This window comes from Mus caroli, unplaced genomic scaffold (assembly GCF_978045245.1).
Source record: "Mus caroli unplaced genomic scaffold, Mus_caroli_1 scaffold_16, whole genome shotgun sequence".
Taxonomy (NCBI): domain Eukaryota; kingdom Metazoa; phylum Chordata; class Mammalia; order Rodentia; family Muridae; genus Mus; species Mus caroli.
Window position 1 is genome coordinate 908,430 of NW_028227271.1, and position 19,255 is coordinate 927,684.

At 41.5% G+C, this 19,255-nt stretch overlaps 1 protein-coding gene across 4 annotated transcripts in view; it reads left to right on the forward strand.

Annotated features, from left to right (window-relative positions):
- The window catches only part of Cbx5 (chromobox 5), a 46,104-nt gene that overhangs the window by 12,837 nt on the left and 14,012 nt on the right, over positions 1-19,255 (forward strand). Inside the window, exons 1-4 of one of the 4 annotated variants that reach the window (XM_085831981.1) lie at positions 10,054-10,153; positions 10,295-10,415; positions 12,313-12,458; positions 18,801-18,987. In XM_085831981.1, coding sequence (XP_085688107.1) covers positions 10,335-10,415; positions 12,313-12,458; positions 18,801-18,987 — 414 coding nt within the window. In that variant the 5' untranslated portion in view covers positions 10,054-10,153; positions 10,295-10,334. Of the gene's footprint in view, positions 1-10,053; positions 10,154-10,294; positions 10,416-12,275; positions 12,459-18,800; positions 18,988-19,255 lie in introns of those variants that run through there. The other 3 variants (XM_021183078.3, XM_085831980.1, XM_021183077.3) reach the window with 3 other exon arrangements.

Genomic DNA, 19,255 nt, shown 5'->3' on the forward strand with positions numbered 1-19,255 from the left:
CAAACAATGACAGAGTAAAGGCTGAGTTTTTTTGGCTGATGTTTGAAAAGTCTTTTAGCCTGGCATGGTGGCGCTCACCTTTGATCCCAGCACTTGGGAGTCAGAGGCAGGCGAATTTCTGAGTTTGAGGCCAGCCTGGTCTACAGAGTGAGTTCCAGGATAGCCAGGGCTACACAGGGAAACCCTGTCTCGAAAAACCAAAGAAAAGTCTTTTATGCCAGTAGTTTTATTTAGATAGAGGAACATTACATTTCTCTCTCTTTCTCTCTCTCTCTCTCTCCTATTAATTGGAACTCATTATATAGGCTAGGCTGACCCCAAACTCAAAAAGAAAAGATCTATCTGCCTTGCCTCCAGAGTGCTGGGATTAAAGGTATGCACCACCATAGCTGGCTCCAACTTCATCATTTTATGAGAATGATCTGCTAAAGTGGTGTGTATAAATTCATGGTAATTTACCCAAACATTGTTATTATCCATTTTTCTTAAGATTTATTTTTGATGAAATCACAGGGTGTGCATGTGTGTGTGTGTGTTGACAAGGTTTATAAATTCATGCTTTATCACATTAAATCGAGAGGAGTGAGGATGAGGTTAATACCCACTTGAGAGTGGGGTCTTAAGATGAGTTCAGCACACTCCAGAGGTGGTAGAGTTGTTAGGAAGCACCCTCTGGAAAACATTTCCCAAGATTGATGCCAAGTTTTACTTTCTTATAAATTGTGGAACGGTTGGGTATATAGTATGTGCCCAGTGGTTAATCTGCCAGTGCCTTAACTAAACTTTATGACAATTTAAGAGGAGAAATTCAGTAGATTTTAATGGGAGAGGGACAAACATTCTAATAGCCTCATTTTGAGATATAAGAATTTGTGTGCAGTTGCTAGACATACCAATTTATCAGGCTGACATGTCAAACAGTTCTGAGAATTGAGTTCTGTAGTCCACATTAATTTATATAAAATAATATTAGTCAGGGCCACTTCCTCTTGAGGAACCCATACCCAATCTTGGCAATGTCTTACTTATACCCTCCTGTGCTGCTTGCTTGCCCCTTCTCTTTCTGTCTTTTATTCTTTCCTTCTTTTGTTTTGTTTTGTTTTGAGACAGGACTTCTCTGTGTAGCCCTGGCTGTCCTTGAACTCACAGAGATCCACCTGCTTTGCCTCCCAGGTTCCACCACCACCTGATTTAATCCATCTTTATTAATTCCCAACTCTCCTTTGTTTGGGAGAATGGTCAACTGGGTATGTTAGCACACCCCTAATTTAGTCCCCGGACTAGGGAAGCACATACAGGGAATCTGTCATTGCTTTCTGGGCCAGCAGAGCTACATTGTAGTACTCTGTCTTTTAAAGAAAGGTCAGAGTTGGGGAGGGGGCATAAACATCCAAATGGAATTATAGAGTGGCCTTTAACAAGGTCTGTGACAAAATCTAAAAGAAAGGGAAGCTGGGTAACACCTATAATCCCAGTGCTCTGGAAACAGGCAGGAAGATTGTCCATCTAAGGTACTAGTCAGAATGAGGCCTTGTCTCAAAAACAAAAATCAAATATTTTATTTATTTATTTATTTATTTTTGGTTTTTCGAGCCAGGGTTTCTCTGTGTAGTCCTGGCTGTCCTGGAACTCACTCTGTAGACCAGGCTGGCCTCGAACTCAAAAATCCACCTGCCTCTGCCTCTGCCTCTGCCTCTGCCTCTGCCTCTGCCTCTGCCTCTGCCTCTGCCTCTGAGTGCTGGGATCAAAGGCATGCAACACTACGCCCTGGTCTAAAAAAGATTCTTTACTCTTTTGTTGATTGTAGCAGTAGGCTTTATAGAATCCATAGTACCCAGCCTCAATGCCTCAATTAGTTGGTAGAAACAATGCCTTAGTGTTTCATTTTGGGGAGATATTCTAGTATTGAGCTTAGAACTTTGCACATTAAACATTTCCCTTTACAGGCTTTGAGATGGCTCAGAGATTAAGGGCACTTCAAGAGGTCCCGGGTTCAATTTCTAGCAACCATATAGTGGCTCACAACCAGCTGTAATGGGATCTGGTGCCCTCTTTTGGCCTGCAGGTATGCATGCAGGAAGAACGCTGTATACATAATAAACAAACAACAACAACAAAAACCCATTCCCTTTACTACAGGCTCCACCCTCAGCCAATTAGTCTGGTTTTTAAAGGATGAATTGTACTGCTAGCCTCAGGGAGGGCACTTTTCTGTATTACTCTGTAGAGTAATAAAGTTTGTGTTTCCTGTATGTGGCTTGTTAATGATAGTGCTGTTATTGGCCACAGTTAATCCTCCTCAACTCTTTTCTAATCCAGTCTCTTACTTGGACATTTTAAAAGCTTTTGACTTCTACTTTGGGTGTTCATATGCTTCCGGTGTAAGTGGGTGATAGTTATCAGTCCATGTAACAAAAACTGGGACAACCTGGTCAGCCATAGTGTGCAACTGTGCTATGTTCTTGTTAAAATGCCACATGACCAAACTTTAGAAATTATAAATCCAGTGCAAGAAAATGTCTTTTGATGTTTGTGTTACATACTTAAGATCATTGGTACTTAAATATGCATAGAGAACAAAAAACATGAGCAGATTAAAGTGGTTCTGTAAGTTTGACTGTTTGTGTCTTTATTTGCTATGACTGCATAGAACACTCCTAGAAGGTAGAACTGTTGCTAACAATTGAAGCTTCCCATCACCTGCAGAGTTTGTTTTAGTTTTAGTCTTTTGAAAAAAGATTTTTATACTATATCCCAGCTGGCCTCTTGCTTATGCTGCTCTTGTGCTTCACCCTCCAGAGAAGTACTGGAGGACTATAGGCATGTACTACCATGCCCAGCTACCCCGAACTGGTGTCTTTCCTCAAGGGTTTTAGAGAAGAAATTTTGATTTCTCTTTGAGTATAGTGGTATGTGCCAGTAATCCCAGAACTAGGGAGGCAGAGGCAGGAGGATTACTGTAAGTTGAAGGACAACATACTTGACTGTATATTAAAGGGGAGGAACCTTGGGCCATCGGAAGCTTTTGATCAATAGCATATTTAATTTGTGTGATAAGAGGGAGATTTGCACATTTTTCCCTTCCTTCCTGTTTAGCTAGAGCTTGCTGTCTGGAGAATTTTTGCTGCAGTTTTGTTTTGTTTTTTTGTTTCAAGACAAGGTTTCTCTGTGTAACAACCCTGGCTGTTTCTTGGAAGTCTGGTTTGTAAACCACACTGGGGCTGGAGAGATGGCTCAGCGGTTAAGAACACTGACTGTTCTTGCAGAGGTCCTGAGTTCAATTCCTAGCAACCACATGGTGGCTCACGACCATCTGTAATGGGATCCAATGCCCTATTCTTGAGTGTCTGAAGACAGCAACGGTGTACTTATATAAATAAAAATAAATACATAAATCTTTAGCCGGGCATGGTGGTGGACGCCTTTGATCCCAGCACTCGGAGGCAGAGGCAGGCGGATTTCTGAGTTTGAGGCCAGCCTGGTCTACAAAGTGAGTTCCAGGACAGCCAGGGCTATACGGAGAAACCCTGGCTCGAAAAACAAAACAAAACAAAACAAAAAAACCCAAAGTAAACCAGACTGGTCTTAAACTTACAGACATTCACCTGCCTCTGCCTCCTGAGTGCTGGAATAAAAGGTGTGCACCATTAGGTGTGGCTTACAGATTCTTATTGTGATCCAAAAATGGAAAACTCATTGATTATGCATCTGGATACTACTACCAAATAATTTGGTAATTCAGTGAAGTGTTCACCAGTTAGTTATCCATATTGCTTTGTTTCTTTAATTGGCAATGAAAAAAATAATGTGCCTGCTATGCCATGCTCCTTTAAGAAGACTAGAGCTGAGCAGGGACTTTGTGGGGAGTTTGGTTCAGTAATTGCTTAATGCTAACAGTTAGCCATTATACCTATTATTCTGGATTGACAGGGACCAGCAGATTTCTTTACTCTAGAATTTTGTGTGTCCCCCCCCCACCCCCCTTCTTTGTGTAGCTCTGGCTGTTCTGGAAATCACAGTGATGGGTCTGCCTCTACCTTCCCAGTGTTGGAATTAAAGGCATGTGTCATCCCTTCTCTTCTTTCTGCAACACCCCCCTACACTCACACACCTTGTATTTTGAAGATTCAACCTTTAAATAATCCCTTGTCAGTGGTTTGGAATGTGGGTTTGACTCAGCCTGACCACAAAGTTCTTTGTTGCTTTTCCAAGACTGATTTCTGTCCACATCCCTGGCTGAGGAGCCTATAGGGTGAATTTGCCTTATGTCACTTATAGGAAGGTCTGTTGGTACCAGTCTTTTCTTAGCCCCATGGGTTCTAAATGCTGCAATCTATGGTGTATACTCCATTAGTATTTAAGAGAAGACTGAAAGCTGTTTTGCTTGAAAAGGCTCTCTAGAAACCTGAGAAGTTCCTCAGTCCTTCCCATGAAGATTTCCATAAGGATAGGGTTGCTTGTCCTCTTTTCTTCTGCCATAGTATCAGGATTCTGCTGTAATCGCTCCATCATCCTGCCGGCTGTATCTCATTTCTCATACTGGAATGCTCCTCCTTCCCAGGCTCAGCTTGATCCACCAGTCCCGATGCTTTATCTGGTACAGGGACTAGCCTTAAATTGTCCGTCTGGCTTTGTGTTTCATTTGACCCTAATACACTGGGTTGCACTGTCTAAAAGAGAATTATGTCCCCTCCCATGTCTGAGTGCATTTCTCATTTCTAACTGCAGCTCCTGAGCAGATCTGTAACTTCAAGGTTAAGATAAGACACATTCCATCAGAACTATGTCGTCATCCTTGCCAGCTTCTGATCTGTGACCGTCCAGGAGATTTATAAGACAGTTGTATGCCATTCTTTAAAGAATATTATGGTTGGACTCTGACTCCTGGCATCAGGCCCAATTTGATTTGTCAGCTGTTACAAAACCCATTTCCCATAGAGAAAGGGGCCTTGGTTCACATGCCCTTCAGGCTGCTCTTACAGATAAACAGGAGTTAGTAGATCTGAACCTTTTTATTTCCTAGAGTTTTATAAGGGTAAAGGTAAATAACAAGAATATTTTGTCCTTTGTTGAATTTACTTTTGTTGTTTTGTGCATACACACATGCATACATGCACACATACACATGAGCATACTCTGTAGTGGGGTATTGACACCATGGCAAGGAATAGAGGTCGGAAGACAAGCTTGTAGTGTCAATGTTCTCTTTTCCACCTTTGTGGGATCCAGGGATCAAACTTGGGTCATCATCAGGCTTGCATAGCAAGCTGAGCCATCTCAATTGCTCCCCATAATATAGCTCTTAATATAAATCCAGCCATTTCCCTAGTATGTAGGCCATGAAGATTATTACTCTGTTTTTTTAGTTATTTTTATTTTATGCTTTTGTGTGTATGTTTGTGTATTCCAGGTCCATTGTACTAGCAGAAGTTAAACCCAGAGGTTGTCAAGTCCTCTGGGATTAGAGTTACAAACAGTTGTAAAGCCACCATTGGGTGCTAGGGATCAATCCTGGTACTCTGGAAGAGCAGCCAGTGCTCTTCAGTGCTGAGCTATCTATGTAACCCTTGCTTTTTTGTTTTTTTGTTTTGTTTGTTTTGTTTTGTTTTTTTTTTTTTTTTGAAACAAGATCTTGCTATGTAGGTCTGGCTGGCCTGGAATTCACTGTGTAAACCAGGTTGACTATTAACAGTGAATCTACCTGGCCCTACCTCTACCTTTTCAAGTGCTGGGATTATAGGTCTTTGCCAATGCTCCCAGCTATTTGTTCATTTCAGTAATGCTGAAGTTTAATATAAAGGTTATTTGCTCAAGAGCAATTGTACCTGGCAAATTACTACTTTGACCATATTTGATATTCATATTCTTTAATTAAAGAAAAGATGAGGCCAGGCATAGTGATGTACATCTCTAATCCCAGCACTGGGGAAGCAGAGGCAGGTGGATCTCTTGAGTTTGAAGCTAGCCTGGCCTACAAGTGAGTTCCAGGACAGCCAGAGCTATTCAGATCCTGTCTCAAAAAACAGTCTTGCCGGGTGTGATGGCGCACACCTTTGATCCCAGCACTCAGCAGAGGCAGGCAGGCGGATTTCTGAGTTCCAGGCCAGCCTGGTCTACAAAGTGAGTTCCAGGACAGCCAGGGCTATACAGAGAAACCCTGTCTCGAAAAAACAAACAAACAAACAAAAAAAAAAAAAAAAAGAAAGAAAAAAAGGAAAAAAAAACGAAAAAGAAAAACCAAAAAAAGAAAGAAAAATAAAAAACAGTCTTGGGATTTTTGTTTAGTTTTGTTTTTTGGTGTGTGTTTGTGTGCATGTGCATGCCTGTGCATGCACATATGCAGTACACATGGGGGTGCACATGGAAACCAGAAGAAGACATCAGATTCCCTTAAGATGAAATTACAAATAGTTGTCAGCCACCTAACATGGATGCTGAGGGTCCGCTGGAAGAGCAGCACGTTCTACCAAGTGAGCCATGTCACCAGACCTCATTTTGTTTTTATGTTAGTCTTATTGTAGCCCAGATGGCCCCCAACTTGTGACAGTTCTCTTTTTACCTTCTGAGTGTTGGTAGCAGAACACTGCTATATTGACTGGGGAAATGGCTTGGTAAATAAAGGTGCTTGCTGTCAAGCCTGATCTGTGTTCAATGTCTGTAACTCACATAGTAGAAGGAAGAGTATCTGCCAGTTCCCAAAGTGTGCCTTTTGCTCTCCATATGCACACTATGGCATGCAGGCATCCAAACACTGTACACTGTGTGTACAAAAGACACACTTTGGGAACTGGCAGATACTCTTCCTTCTACTATGTGTACTATGAATACATATATGTTTAGTGTGTATATACACACACTATACATATGCCATGTATATACTATATATTATATAGTATATATAATATGGTACATAGTATAATATATATTATAGTACATACTATGTAGTATATACTATACTAAAGAGTATATTATATAGTGTACTGTGGTATATATAATATATATACTGTATATAGCATGTATAATATGCATAGTATATATAGTATGCACTATATAATGTATAGTGTATATATACACACTTTTTTTTTTTTTTTAATTTGAAAAGTTGTGATAGTGCTGGACATAGTGGTACATACCTCTAATCCCATCACTCAGGATGCAGAGACAGACAGGTATAGATCTATGAGTTCAAGACCAGTCTGGTTTAAGTTGTTAGTTCCCCCAGGAAGGTGGTACACATGTTTAATCACAGCACTCGGGAAGCCACGTTAGAGGCCAGCCTGGTCTACATAGAGAGTTCCAGAACTACACATAGAAACCCTGGCTCAGGGAGGGAGGGAGGGAGGGAGGGGGAGAGAGAGAGAGAGAGAGAGAGAGAGAGAGAGAGAGAAAATATTAGTGAGTTACAAGACAACTGGGGAAACAGAGAAGCTGTCCTTTAAAGAGGGGAGGGGCAAAAGACCGTAAGTGTCTGAACTTTGAGAAATTTTCTAACAATAATTTTTTTTTCTCATAGTGACAAGCATTGCTGGATGGGTGCAAGCCAACTTACTATTTAGGAGTTTGAGGCAGGAGATTTTAAGTTCAAGGACTTCTTGGGTTAACTTGATGAGACCATTTTTCTGAATAAAAATAGGAAAATGAACTAGAGAGATTGTACATTGGTAGAGCACTTGCCCAGCAGTGCTAGACGTGCTAGGTTCAATCATTAGTACCATTAAAAACTCTCATGATAGCCAAATTTATCACCTCTTTCCCACCCCCCATTGGCTTTAAATGTAGATATCCACCTGCCTTCCTGTGTACTGGGAGGAAGTCATGTACCACCATGCCCTCCAGGCTTCTTTTCTTTTGAAAAGTTTTTATATAGATATGTATTATATGTTGAACATACTTCCCCACCCCATCCACTCCTGTCCTCCCATTTATCATCCCTCTTTGTAGTTCCTCTTCTCCTCTACACACACAGCTTTAGTTCTACATACGTGATTTTTGTGTATCTCTATAAAGTAGGAGCTGCCATTGAGAGAACATACTGTATTTATCTTTGAGACTGGCTTCTTTTGATATGATTATCTCCAGATACATTTGTTTTCCTGCAGCTGATGTAACTTCATCCTTTATGTCTGAAAAAGATTTCCTAGTATATGTATGCATTTTCTTTATACATCCCTCTGTTGCTGGGCACCTAGGTTTGTTCTATATTTTAGTTGTTGTAGATAGCATTGCCGTAAGTGTTGATGTGCAGTATCTCTGTGGTATGCTGACTTGTAGTTCTTTATTTTTTTCCTTTTTAAAAAGTTTTTAAAATTTATTTTATGTATGAGTGTTTGCTTGCATGTATGTTTGTGTACCACATACATGCCTGTTACCCTTAAGAGGGTGTCAGATCCCATGGGATTAGAGTTATAAGTGGTTGTGAGCTACTCTGGGTGCAGGAACTGAACCCTGGTCCTCTGCAAGAGCAGTAAGCGTTCATAATCACTGAGTTACTTATTTCTCTAGTGCCCGGAGTTCTTTTTGATTGTCTCTTTTTCTTACTCTCCCATTGAAGAAGCTTTAGCATGTCTGATACCACAAAACCTTTAAATTCCCATATGTGAAGCAAATATGCTTATCAGAGCCAAGTGAAAGGACATTGTATATATGTCTGATTTTTTTTTTTTTTTTCCTTCTGAGACTAGATCTCTTGCAACATAGGATGGTTCTGAACTGGCACTTGCAGTTGTGCATGACCTTGAATCCCTGACCTGTTTCCTCTTAATGGTTTCTGCTTTCTTCTTGTTATGGTATTATTATAATACTATCTCTTTGTTGGGTATTAGGGATTGTTAATATGAAGAGTTACATGAATAATATATCGGGATATTAATTACTAAAAGTCTAAAAGTCTGTTTTATAGCACTACAAGAATAACTAGTAAATACTTAAAATTAACTAATGGCTGTTGCCAACTTGCCCTTCCCCCTTTTTAAACTAAGCACCTAATTTTTCCCACCTGTAAATTCAGTTGAAAGGGTTGGCTTTTTTTTTTTTGTGGTATGGGGCTGTAGCTCAGTAGTCTGTATTGTTACAATTTCTTCTGGGCTCCGCCCCAACAGCCAGGTATGCCTGGCTTACTGTAAAAGGGGCTGTTTGCTCCCTCCTCTCTATCTTGCTCTTACTCTCCTTACTCTCTGCCCCTTTTCTCCCTTTCCCCTTCTCTCTCCACGTGTTCCTGGTAGGCCTGTCCTCCCTCCTTTCCCTCCCTCCCTTCCCCCTTCTTTGTCTTTACTCCTTTCTCAACTCCACTTTCCATGCCTAAATAAACTCTGTTCCATACTGTATTCCGTCGTCATATGACTGGTACCTCAGAGGGAAGGGATGGATTCACAGAGGCACACCTTCCCACTTCACCATACCTGACTCTATCTAACATATCCTGGCTCCTTTTTTTTTTTTTTTTAAATGTTATTATAAAACACTGTATAATGCCTTGGTTTCCATAACCAGCTCCCAAAATTACAAAGCTTGATTCCTGGTTATTGTTTAAAGTCCTTGGGTTCTAGTTCTGTTGTAATTCTTTCAAACAAGAGAGTTACATAGTATCATTAAAATTCTTCCCCTCTCCCTTTCCTGTTACTTTTCCCCCTCAAGCAATTTTAATTAACTGTACAGCTACAGATGGTAGGGAAAAGCCTTTGTCCAGAGTGCTTCTAGATTAAGGGTGGTTTGTCCTGATCTGTTGTATGTAGGAAGTACCTACTCTTGCTTCTCCCCTTCTCCCAGTGAGCTGCAATCCTGTTGGTGGTCCTAAAATGCTATTGATTAATTCACAGTGCTTTTAGAGGAATAAGCCTAAATTTTGGACTTTAAAACAAAGAGCTAACTCCCCTGAGCTCTGAAAGCCTTAGCCTCGGGGCCAACGGAGATACCTTCCAACTTCTCCACCCAGTCTGCAGTGAAAAGGAAAGTTAAGCCTTTTAACTTTTTCATTTGCCTCTCCCCCTAGTCTAGTACGGCTGCCAGTTGTCATGGCAACGGACTGGGACAGCTGCGCAGTGGCGCCCAGGCAGCTGGGTGGGGGCGGGGGATCTGCCAGCCCGCCAAGCCCCAGACCTGGGAGGGGAGGCCCCTCCTGTTAGCCCAGAGGGAAAGAACGAACTGGGGCGATCCGGTAGGTAAGGGAGGGAACCCCTATTGATCTACTTTGAGGGCTTCTCTTCAGCATGAAGGTATAAAGAAAAAAAAAATCTCTTCCTCAAACTGAAGAACACATATGTAAATCCTTGTTTTTTTTTTTCCCCTGGTGAGGCAGGGAAGGCCATAGCCACAATGCTTAACTGCATGCTTCCAACATGGGGCTGGTTTTAACCCAGCGCTCTGACCTAAAGTGCTCAGCTCCCGGAAATTCCAAGGTGAGTGGGGGTGGGGGTGGGGTACTCTCCCTGGAATATGGCATTTCCTGTCTGTGGTGAGGTCCGAGGCTATGTTTATTTTAAATAAACCTTACTTATTTTTTGATGTCTAAGAGTCTTCTAAATTCATGAAAAGATTATTTCAAAACCCCTTACCTAAATTCCCCATGCCTTCTTTCTCAAAGTTATCATAGGTCAGAAATTAATACAAGCAGTTTCTGAGGTGGGCATACCTATTTACTAATAAGTTTTGTAGGTAGGATTTTTAACACTATATTTCTATAATGATTTCTTAAAAATTAATAATTATAATTAAATTGTTAAATACAACTGCTTCTTTGACTTGGACATAATTTTAAAAGTAGTTTCCCTCTTTATTCCTGAGATGAGCTTTCTGGCCAAGATGGGAATGTTCTGAAAAATATCTTTAGAGATTATAGCAAAATAACAATGGAGTCAGCTCAGGAATCCAGACTGTGGGTACCATTTAACATTGCTAAGGAAGAATTACTTTTAAATTATTATGGTAACAACAGTGTGGGAATTTTTAAAACTAGGTTCTCTGTTAGCACTCCTGACGTACATATTTCTGAGCTTAACTCAGTTTCCATTTGTGCTGCCTTGCTGTGGCTTTCTTGGGGCCTGGGGCTGATGAATAAATCCTCTGTGTTCTGAGGAGGCTTCTGTTGATGCAGAGTCTGGAGCCAGACTTCTTTTCCCTCCTCTTCCTTTGGCCCAAAGTCAACTTCAGTTAAGAGACAGGGTACCTCCTGAACTATTTAGGTTAGTTGAGCCCTGCCTGGGAATTACAGACTAGTCCAGTGACTAATTTCTGAATTTTTTTCCTCTGTCCCTCTTCCCTTCTATCCCCCAAATGAGATTGCTAAAAAGGAGACTTAGTGTGTTACAGCTGTCAGCCTTGCTTTTGTGAGCTGGTGGATACTCTGAGGGGACTGGCTCAAGTTGTTTAAGTAAGGGAAATGTACCAATTCAATGCAAATGTGGTGAGAGATGGCCCAAGCAGAGTGTCTCTCTCTCTCTCTCTCTCTCTCTCTCTCTCTCTCTCTCTCTCTCTCTCTCTCTCTCCCTCTCTCCCTCTCTCTCCCTCCTTCCCTCCCTCTCTCTCTTCTCTCTCTCTCTCTCTCTCTCTCTCTCTCTCTCTCTCTCTCTCTCTCTCCCTCTCCCTCTCTCTCTGTGCGTGCATGTGCGCACGCACGCGTGCACACACACATATTCCTGAGAGATTAATTGAATGTTCAGAGTATAGAAAAGTTACAGTCAGGTGCATTGTAGGGGAAGGGTCTCCTTCCCCCTCCCCCTTTTTATAAAGACCTCTATTTACCTCAGAGGAAAAAGTTTTGGTTTTGGTTTGGTTTTTTGAGACAGAGTTTTCTCTGTATAGCCCTGGCTGTCTTAGAACTCACTTTGTAGACCAGGCTGGCCTTGAATTTAGAAATCTGCCTGCTTCTGCCTCCCAAGTGCTGGGATTTAAGGTGTGTGCTACCATGCGTGGCGAGGAAAATGATTTTGGTTCCTTTACCTTTAATTGAAAGTTTCCCACATTTCTCTTTGAGTTCCTGGCTTATAAGTAGATACAGAAATGGTCAGGAATAACACCCATGCTATTTTCTCTTTGGGAATATAAAATTAAAGAGTTAAATAATTATTCTATCTAAAAATTTTGATCTCTTCAGCTAAAGAGAAGTTGTTGTTAGAGAAATGTGGATTGACCCATTTTAAAGTTAAATTTGTAGCCCTGTCTTATAATTGTAGATCAAAAAGAAGGGTAAGTGACTCACTGGTGTTGTATCCTCTGTTCCATCAAGAAGTGACGTTTTAACCCTCAGGTAGATTGAACCATTTCATCTTTCCCCCTTTCAGGAACCTGGTGGCCATACTCCTTCAGGTGGATCAACAGGCACACGACATGGGAAAGAAGACCAAGAGGACAGCCGACAGCTCTTCTTCAGAGGATGAGGAGGAATATGTGGTGGAAAAGGTGTTGGACAGGCGCATGGTTAAGGGACAAGTGGAGTACCTGTTGAAGTGGAAAGGCTTTTCTGAGTAAGTGCTTTCCTTTTCAGTCTTTAGAACTCTGTGGAGGTAGAAAACTTTGATTTACTTGCCCATGAGCCACAGTCTGTCTTTTTCCCAGTTACATACTTTCATGAGAATCAAGAGAGGCAGCAGACTACATAGTCTCCCTATTGTGGAGCTGATATTTTAATGTTCTTATTTTGAGGGGTACTTTAAGGAATTGGTTGGGAACACAGATGTCCTGGGACCAGATTCTTGTTCCACCTGGTAAGATACAGGTGAATGACATTGATTAATTTCTTTTATTATTATGACTTAACATTTGTTGTTGTTGTTGTTTTGTTTGTTTATTTTTTATGTTTTTTGAGACAGGGTTTTTCTGTGTAGCCTTGGCTGTCCTGGAACTCCCTCAGTGAACCAGGCTGACTTTGAACTCAGGAGATCAGCCTGCCAAGTGCTGGGATTAAAGGCATGCGCCACTATACAGAGCTAAATTTTTTTTGCTTGTATAACTGTTTGGCTTGCATGCATTGCATGTATGTTGTCTGGTACCCACAGTCCAGGCATCAGATCAGCTAGAAGAGGAGTTACAGATAGTTGTAAGCTGCCATGTGAATGCTGGAAATCAGACCACAGTTCTCTGGGAGAGCAGACAGTGCTCTTAAACACTGAGCCATTTCTTCAGCCCATTGGTTAATTTCATAGTCTATCTCCCTCCCTAGTAAAGCTCTAGTAAAATAGGGATAAGAGGTTGGTATGTATAGCTTAGTAGTAGAGAGCTTTCTCCCAGCTTACTCAGGGTCTTGGTTTGGTCCTAACATATACCAGAAGAAGAAAAGAGAACAAAACCCTAGGGTCTCAGTGAGTGTGGGTAGACCTCTGACCATTGCAAGTGTGAGCATCTGAATTGAGATCACCAGAACCCAGGTAAGGTCATTTCTCCCTGTAGTGATACGCTAAGATGGGAGACCGAGAAGAGAATCCCTGGGAGCCTGAGGGACAACTAGCCAGTCATACATAGCAGTGAATAAGGGACCCTATTCAAACAAGGTGGAAGGCAGGGACCAACAGCTGAGGTGGTCTCTGACCTCTAATTGTATATACCCAAACTCACATGCAGTACACTAACAGACTTAAAAGAAGCTAAACTTTTAATCTCAGCTCTCAGAGGCAGATAGATCTCCTGAATTCCAGGTCAGGGCTGAGATGGAAGGTATATACTACTATGGCGAATTTATAACTAACATTTCAATGTAAACATCTTCTTTGTTAGTAACTTTTAACTTGTGAGGGGCAGGTCACTTTCACTTTCTTATATGTGTCAGGGTCTCTTGGTTTGGTTGTGTACAGCATATCTGAGACTAGCTGGTCTCCTCCCATCTTATAGTAGGAACACCAGTGCATCCAGCTTTTTATGTGAGTTCTGGAGAACTCAGGTTTTCAGGGCTTGCTCAGGAAATAAATAGCTCAGAAGTAGAGTGTTTGTTTGCCCAGCATATGTGAGGGTTTGGGTTTTATTCTCAGTACCACAGAAAGCAAACATAGAAACAAAATGCAATAGAAGCAAGGGATGAAACTCAATTTTCAAAGAATCAGTGTATTGATGGTGCCTTTACGTTAAGGCCCTTCAGGACCTCTGAAACGTTATTTCATGATTTAACATTGGTCATATGGAACCTTGAGCATTTTAGGTAAGTTGATTCATGCATTACAGGATACTTAGCATCTGTTGAACCAGATTAATATTTTTATTTTTATTTTCCATAGCCCAAGCTGAACTAGAATTTATCCTGTAGCTTAAGATGATAACCTTGAACTTCTTTAACCTTTATTTTTTTCAAAGATTTATTTATTTTATATATGTGTAAGTATACTGATGAGGTCTACAACACACCAGAAGAGGGCATCATATCCCATTACAAATGGTTGTGAGCTACCATGTGGTTGCTGGGAATTGAACTCAGGACCTCTAGAAGAGCAGTCAGTGCTTTTAACTGCTAAGCCATCTCTCCAGCCCAACCTTGAACTTATGATCTTCATGTTTTTTCTTTCCAAGTGTTGTGATTCTGAGCCACCACTGTAGTGGTGCATTAGTTAAATCATTGCTTTATGCTCCCAGTGGGTCCCACCTGCCAGAGCCCTCTGGATTCTTGAGTGAAACACACACACACACACACACCCTGGCTTAATTTTGATAGGCCTTGATGAGCTCAATGACTGGGCATTTCTAATCCTCCCTGTAGCCAGCATACATTTCCCTGCAGTGTTCCTGGTTTAACACCTTCTAAACTATATTTCATCTCTGCTACCCCATTACCTCCTCGGGGAGCTCTCCAGAAGGTGCATTCCCTTTCCACCTGCATTGCTGGATGGTTTCTCTCCTGCATCTCTTAAATCTGATACTTCTACCTATCTCTCCACCCCCACCCCTCACCTCCCAGGTCTCTTGCCTTTGCAGTCTAGAAGTCCCACCCTGTCTCCCTGCCCAGACAATGGCTGTACAGCAATTCTTTGAAGCCAGATAGAGCCAGGGACCCTTAGGTTTGGGAGCCGAAATAAGACAAAGCTTTAGGGGCTGCAGAGGTGGCTCAGCAATTAAGAATGTACTGGCTGCTCTTCTGAAGGTCCTGAGTTCAGTTCTCAGGAACCACATGGGGGCTCACAACCATCTGTAATGGGATCCGATGCCCTCTTCTGATGTGTCTGAAAACAGTTACAGTGCACTCATATATATTAAATAAATAAATCTTTAAAAAAAGAAAGAAAGAAAAAAGACAAAGCTTTAGAACCAGTTCCCAACACACCACATAAAAACTGGCCATACTGGCTGGAGAGATGGCTCAGTAGTTAAGAGCACTGATGTTCTCCCAAAGGTCCTGAGTTTTTTTTTTTTTTTTTTTTTTGATTTTTAATATTTTTATTACATATTTTCCTCAATTACATTTCCAATGCTATCCCAAAAGTCCCCCATAGCGCCCCCCACTTCCCTACCCACCCATTCCCATTCTTTTGGCCCTGGCATTCCCCTATATTGGGGCATATAAAGTTTGCAAGTCCAATGGGCCTCTCTTTCCATTGATGGCCGACTAGGTCATCTTTCGATACATATGCAGCTAGAGACAAGAGCTCCGGGGTTCTGGTTAGTACATCATGTTGTTCCAACAATAGGGTTGCAGAGGTCCTGAGTTTAAATCCCAGCAACCACATGGTGGCTCACAACCATCCATAATGAGATCTGATGCCCTCTTCTGGTGTGTCTGAAGACAGCTACAGTGTACTTACATATAATAATAAATCAATCTTAAAAGAAAAACAAAACTTGCTCTACTTAATTAAACAAAAGCAAAGTCCAGCTGTGTAGTTCCAAGACTGACAACTTGGACTTGAGCAGTCCTCCTTTTCTGGAGCTGCCATCAGCCACACACAGGTCACCTCTACTCCACACCTGCCATTGTCACTGCATCTTCAGTGTTCTGGGGTTGCCACTGCAACTGAGGCTGCACCTTCAATAGATGGTGTCTCTGAGGTCTTTATTCCTGTCCCTTGGAACTAGGCATCAAATGCTCTTCATGAGAGATGTCATGTCTCAAAAAACCAGTACAGCATAGGACACTTAAATATTACCAAGTTCTGACAGCTTGATGTGCAGCCTAGAAACCCTGCAGCTTCTATGTCCCCAGAAGTCCCCAGAAGACCGACTAGCAAAAGGTTCACTTCTACAGATTTCTTTTTCTTTTCTTGGTTTTTCGAGACAGGGTTTCTCTGTGTAGCCCTGGCTGTCCTGGCACTCACTTTGTAGACCAGGCTGGCCTCGAACTCAGAAATCCGCCTGTCTCTGCCTCCCAAGTGCTGGGACTAAAGGTGTGTGTCACCACCTCCCGGCAAGTTATTCTTGACTACATAGAGAGTTTGAGGCCAGTCTGGGCCACATGGAACCCTCTTTCCAAAAATTTACTTTTCATGTTGTAGAGCTTTCTGTTTTGTGTTTTGTTAGAGATTATTTCAGATTTCTCATAAAACTTGGTGACAGAAGACTTGAGTTGATCACATTTGAATTAATGCATTCACACTCTTACTATAGTATATAAATAATATTCAAGACAATAGAAATTGGGAGGCATGACTGGGCATGATGGTGTAGAACTTTAATCTCAGCATTTGAGAGATAGAGGCAGGAGGATCTCTTGAGTTGTAGGAGGGCCCTACCTACTGTGGGCAGTTCCATGCCTGGGGTTTATAAGGAAGATGACAGCTAGGCCTGATAGTACACACTTTCAATCTTAGCACTCCAGAGGCAAAAGCAGGCAGATCTTTGGGAGTTCAAAGCCAGCCTGGTCTACAGAGTGAGTTCCAGGATATCTACATAAAGAAATTTAAAAAAAATTATTATCTCAGAAACAGAAAAGAAAGACTGGAGGTATTTGACTTACTAAGTTATCCTTTTTGTATAGGATGTATTTTATGTATAAAATCACATTCTTTTGATAATTAAGTATTTCAATTTGGCCTTTTTTCATGGAGAGAAGATATGCTAGGGATTAATGCCATGGAGCCTTGCTTACAACTGGACAAGCACCTTTACCACTGAGCTATATACCCAACTTCTAAACTGGGTTTGTTTTGGTTTTTTAAAGATTCAATTGTGGAGGGGGGACTTATTTTGTTTGGTTGTTGTGTTTTGGGGGTGTTTTTGTTTTGTTTTTAAAAAGGCAGTCGGGCAGTTGTGGCACATGCCTTTAATCCCAGCATTCTGACTTGGGAGTCAGAAGCCGGTGGATTTCTGAGTTCAAGGCCATCTGGTCTACAGAGTGAGTTCCAAGACAGCCAGGGCTACACAGAGAAACCCTGTCTCAAAAAACAAAAAACAAACAACAAAAAAAGGCAAAGTTTCTCTGTGTGGTCCTGGCTGCCATGGAACTTGATCTGTAGATCAGGCTGCCTCTGCCTCCTGGGTGCTGGGATTAAAGGTGACTACCACCACCTGCTAATTTTGTGTGTCTGTGTCTGTGTCTGGGGAGGGAGGGTAATATGAATACTTTGCAGGTACCTGTGGAGGCCAGAGGGCATTAGATTCACTGGAATTGTAATTACCCATGTTCAGGTCCTCTGCAAGAAGAACAAGCACTCTTAACTACTGAGTCATCTCTCCAGCCCCCAAATTGGTAGTTTTAAATGGGTTTATTAAACTATAATTTATGTACCATAAGAGTTACCTACTCTAGGCAGTGGTTGCACATGCCTTTAGTCCCAACACTGGCTTTTAATCCCAGCATTTGGGAAGCAGAGGCAGGCAGATATCTTGCGTTTGGGTTCAGTCTAGTCCATAGAGTGAGGTTTAGGACAGCACTCACCCTCAAAAAAAAATAAAAAATAATAAAAGAGCCACCCATATCCATTGAAATTGTACAATGTGATGTTTCTTGTTTTGTTTTTTCGAGACAGGGTTTCTCTGTGTAGCCCTGGCCGTCCTGGAACTCACTTTGTAGACCAGGCTGGCCTCGAACTCAGAAATCCGCCTGCCTCTGCCTCTCGAGTGTTGGGATTAAAGGTGTGTACCACCATGCCCGGCATTGTCTTGTTTTTTTGAGACAAGGTTTCTCTCCTTGTAGCTCTGGCTGTTCTGGAAACTATTCTGTAGACCAGACTAGCTTTGAACTCCGAGATTAATGTGGCTTGTTACTGCGTGTCCATTACAGAACATTTCTTCAGTTTAATCTAAAATATATCTTGCCAGGGTATGTCAGAGAAATGAAAACAGAAAGAAAGCATATGTTTTCTTACAAACTCAGTATACTGTTTTTGAGATTTTTCTCAAATTGTATTTTGGTTTTTTTTTGTTGCTTAATACTATTCCATTATACAGTTGCATCATATTTTTGTTCATCCATTCTTTCAGTTGGTGACTGTTCAGGTTTGTTTTGGGGTTTGGCTACTAAAATGTTGCTATAGGGCTGTACTCTCGGTGGTAGAGCAGACATAAAATTCTGGTTTAGGGTTTGATCCCCAGTTCTGAAAAAAATACTGCTGCTATAATAGTTCTTTACATGACTTTTATGAATGTAATTTTTCCCTTGTCTCTTCTGTGAAAATTGAAAATCAAATTTGTTGGATTTCTTTTTCTCTGCAGAGCTGCAGCTCAAGCCTATGGCACTGCATATGCTAGCGGCTTACCACTGAACTATACCCTAAGTATAGATTTCCTGTCCTTCCCTCACATGTCCTCTTTACAACAAGCCTTAGTAATGAAAACAGCTAAGGATGTAGTTTGCAAAAACTCGCCAGTTTTAAGTTCTGCGGAGATGGGAAGTGGGTGAAAACAGGGCATTATCCTATCCCTCATTCTTTCCTTTTGTCTTTATTTTTGTCCAGGGAGCACAATACTTGGGAACCTGAGAAGAACTTGGATTGTCCTGAACTAATTTCTGAGTTTATGAAAAAGTATAAGAAGATGAAGGAGGGTGAAAACAACAAGCCCAGGGAGAAATCAGAAGGAAACAAGAGGAAATCCAGTTTCTCCAACAGCGCTGATGATATTAAATCTAAAAAAAAGAGAGAGGTGAGCTTCCTGCTCCTGTCACTGTCCTCTTGCTCCTGCTGTGCAACTGGGGGTTTAGGTTTTCTCTTCTAAGGATGGACCTTGGGGTAGATTGTTAAACAAAAGCTTGCAGGGAAGTGTGTTGATTAGCTACAGTGACCCCTTCTGGCTGAGTGAGAACTAGTAGTGCTAATTGTATTTAAAGTGTGAAGATTAATATGAAATGGAATCTCTTCTGCCTCTCCCATGAATAGAAATGTATATGAGTGAGTGTCTGGTGTGGGTACCC